The sequence below is a fragment of the Zosterops lateralis genome (assembly GCF_965231275.1).
Source record: "Zosterops lateralis genome assembly, chromosome: 34".
Taxonomy (NCBI): domain Eukaryota; kingdom Metazoa; phylum Chordata; class Aves; order Passeriformes; family Zosteropidae; genus Zosterops; species Zosterops lateralis.
Window position 1 is genome coordinate 2,274,560 of NC_139794.1, and position 3,422 is coordinate 2,277,981.

The 3,422-nt window shown below is 59.3% G+C and overlaps 1 protein-coding gene across 1 annotated transcript; it reads right to left on the bottom strand.

The window, feature by feature from the left end:
* Positions 1 to 473: 473 nt before the first annotated feature.
* QPRT (quinolinate phosphoribosyltransferase) lies at positions 474 to 3,140 on the bottom strand (the record flags this gene model as incomplete). The annotated part of the gene is made up of 3 exons (XM_083881600.1): positions 474 to 659; positions 1,654 to 1,785; positions 2,553 to 3,140. 3 exons carry the CDS (start codon positions 3,138 to 3,140, stop codon positions 474 to 476), a joined length of 906 nt encoding a protein of 301 aa, XP_083737726.1.
* Between the last annotated feature and the right edge of the window lie 282 nt (positions 3,141 to 3,422).

Here is a 3,422-nt window from a genome sequence, read left to right on the forward strand (position 1 = left end):
TTTTGGGTCCACCTTAGAGGGCGGAGGTGAGTGGGAGGACCCCAGGATGGAGATTTGGGATCCTCAAGGTAGGCTTTGTGGGGTCTCAGGGGGAATTAGGGAGTCCCAGGGTGGGTTTTGGAGGGCCCCAGGGTGGATTTTTGGCATCTCAGAGTTGATTTAGAGGTTTCCAAGATAGATTTTGGGGTCCAAGATGAATTTTGTGGGTGCCAAGATGGGGGGGGGGGGGGGGGGGTTGCAGGCATTGGCGCCTCCTGGTGGCTAGGAGGACTCAGTTCCAGATTTCATAGTGCCCACAGTTTTGGGGCCTTTGGGGCTTGATTCCCAGGGTGGATTTTGGAGTTTCATGGTGAGTCTCCCTAGAATGGATTTGGGCATCTCAGGTTGGATTTTGGGGTTCTGGAGTAGGTTTTTGGAGCCCCAGGTTGGATTTTGGGGTCCTCAGGTGGGTTTTCAGTATCCTGGGATGGATTTTAGGGTTCCAGCACCCGCAGTGCGAAGTCCAGGGCAGGGGCACTGTGGGTCAGACACCCCATGGACACCACGTCGATGTGAGGCCCCAAAAACTGGGGGAGGGTCTCCAAAACGATCCCCCCGCTGGCCTCCACTGTCACCCTGGGGTGTGCAGCCTTGACCTGCGCCGCTGCCACATGCAGCTCCTGGAGGGGACAGCCTGTTAGCACAGAGCACTCCCTTCCCAAAATTTGGGGGTAGAATGAACATACGAATGTACAATGGATGCTACATAGTGCAGAATTCCCCCAAAATTGGTGGTTTCACTGCCCAAATCTGCTCAGTTTGCCCTCCCGCCTCCCAAGAAATCACCAAATCAGGGATTATTCCACCCACAGAGCTCCAAAATTGGGGTGTCCACCTCCAAACCCTCCAAATCAAGGGTTATCCCCCTTAAACCAGAAACCCAATAAAAATAGGGGTTTCCCACCCAACATCTGCCCAACTTGCCTCCAGAACAACCCCAAATTTGGGCTCTCCAATCCAGTGACCACCCAAATTGGGGTTCCTCGACCCAGAACCTCCCAAAATTGTGCCCCTCCACCCAAGCCCTTGAATACAGGCATTTGCCCACCCACTAAGTTCCACATTGTGGTCCCCCCATCTAAACTCCCCAAGTTAAGGGTCCTTTCACCCAAAATTGGGATTACCCAACCCCCTGACCCCCCCAAATTGGGATTCCCCCTTGTATCTTTAGGACTGCCCCACACTTACAGCAGATTCCCATTTTCCTGGTCCAGCCTCATCCCTGGGTGTCCCTCATTTCTGCCACTCCCCTTGATTTTGGGGGCTCAGCTGGAGGGAGCAGAGCCTGGATCTATGGGGTCATCCCCCCCTTTTTGGGGTATTCAACCCACTTCACTGGTCTGCCTCCCATTTTAAAGGGTACAGACCCCCATTTTTGGGGTCCAGCCCCACACCTGAGAGGTCCTACCATTCTTGGGGGGCCCTCCCAGATTTTGGGAACTCACCTGGTGGGGGAAGAGGTCAAATCTGTGGTGTTACCTCCCTACTTCTTGAGAAATCTGTGCCTTATTTGGGGGGCTTAACCCCATTTTTAGAGTCCAACGCCCCAGTTTTGGGGTCCAGCCCACACCTGGGGTCTCACCATTACTGGTCCCTCTCCAATTTGGGGCTCACCTGGGGGGCCAGGTTATCCATCAGGACGATGTCAGCCCCTGCCCCTGCAGCCGCCAGTGCCTCATCTGCACTTGAGCACTCGACCCCCAACCGGCGGGTGAAGCCCCCGGCCTGGCGCACCCCCAAAATCATCTGGGGAAGAGGGGGATTAGGGGAAACCCCAGAGCAATGTCCAATCCCTCAGATCCAACACGGGGCAGGTTAAAATGGGGGTCCCCCCTGTGGCTGACACAAAATTGGGGTCCCCCCATTGTCCTCCCACATTGGTCCCCACAAATTGGGGTCCTCTCCCCAGATCTCCCCAATTCAAGGGTGTCCCCCGACCCCAAAATTGGGGTTGCCCCACCTACAGTCACCCAAATTTAGAGTTATGCAACACATGATCACCCCCCCCCCCCCATTCAGGGGTTACCCCCCCAATTTCCCTCCAAAACTGGTACCCCCAACACACGTCCCCCCCAGTCCAGGGGTCCCCTCACATCAGTCCATGCCCAGAATACCCCAATCCAGGAGTCTATTCCAAAATTGGTACCCCCTTCAAATATCAGTGCTTCCTCATCACTCTCAAAATTCGGGGTACCCCAAGCCATCACTCTCCCCAAAAATCGAGCCCCCTCCACCAAAACCCCCATTTCCTCCAAACCTCATGTTCCCCTCATGCAACACCCCAAAACTGGGGTTGTCACACCTACCACCCAGAACCCACCAATTCCAGGCTCCTCCCACCAATCTGCCCCCCAAATGGGAGTCCTGGCCCCCCAGTCTCCGAGATTCCCCATCTAGCACCCACAATCCCGGGGCTCTGCCACCATTGCCGCCCAAATTCTGGAGTCCCCCCACACTCAGAACCCCCCAATTCAACGATCCCCCCCAATGCCCCCCAAGTTCGGCGTCCCCACCTGCTCGAGTCCTCCTGCTGCCGCTGCCAGCGCTCGGTGATTGTCCTTGAGCAGGAGGAGTCCCCCCAAACCTCCTCGGTGGGGGTCGGCGCCCCCCACCCCCAGCGCGTATTTCTCCGCCAAGCGGAAGCCGGGAGTGGTTTTTCGGGTGCCCCCCACGACCCCCGACCAGCCCTGTGTCCGGGCCACCCCCACGGCTCTCGCGGCCATCGAGGCCACCCCGCTGCAGCGCCCCAAAATATTTAGGGCGACCCTCTCCCCCCCCAGCACCCCCACGGCCGGACCCTCCACCTCGGCCACCACCACCCGCCCCGGGGGCAGCGCCGCCCCCTCGGGCACCCTCCAGGTGACCCGGCACCCCGACACCCCGAAAACGGCCTCGGCGAAGGGAGCCCCCGCCAGGACGCTCCCCGAGTCGCCCCCGCCCTTGCTGAGCAGCTCCGCGCGGGTCGCGACGTCCCCCGCGGCCGCCACCGCCGCGTCCGGCCAGGGCGCGTCCTCGTCCAGCCACGCGCGCGCCAGGGAGCGCAGGCGGTGCGAGGGCGGCGCGGGGGCCCAGCCCCGGCCGGGGGGCACCGAGCTGGCCATGGTCCGGGAGGCCTGGGCAGAGCGACAGGGGGATTTGGGGTCATGGGGAGGGGTCTTGGAGGGTTTATTGGGGTCCTAGAAGGGTCCTCGACAGGATGTCGGGGACCGCGGTGGGATTTTCAGGGAGATATTTGGATCTAGAGATGATTTGAGGGGTTATTAAGGTGCTGAAGGGGAAATTTGGGTTGGTCTTTGGTGGTTTGGGGGATACGGGGTTCCTTGTGGGAATTTTGAGGGGATGCTGGGGGTGGCGGGTGTTGAGAGTGCCAGGAGGATCCTTGA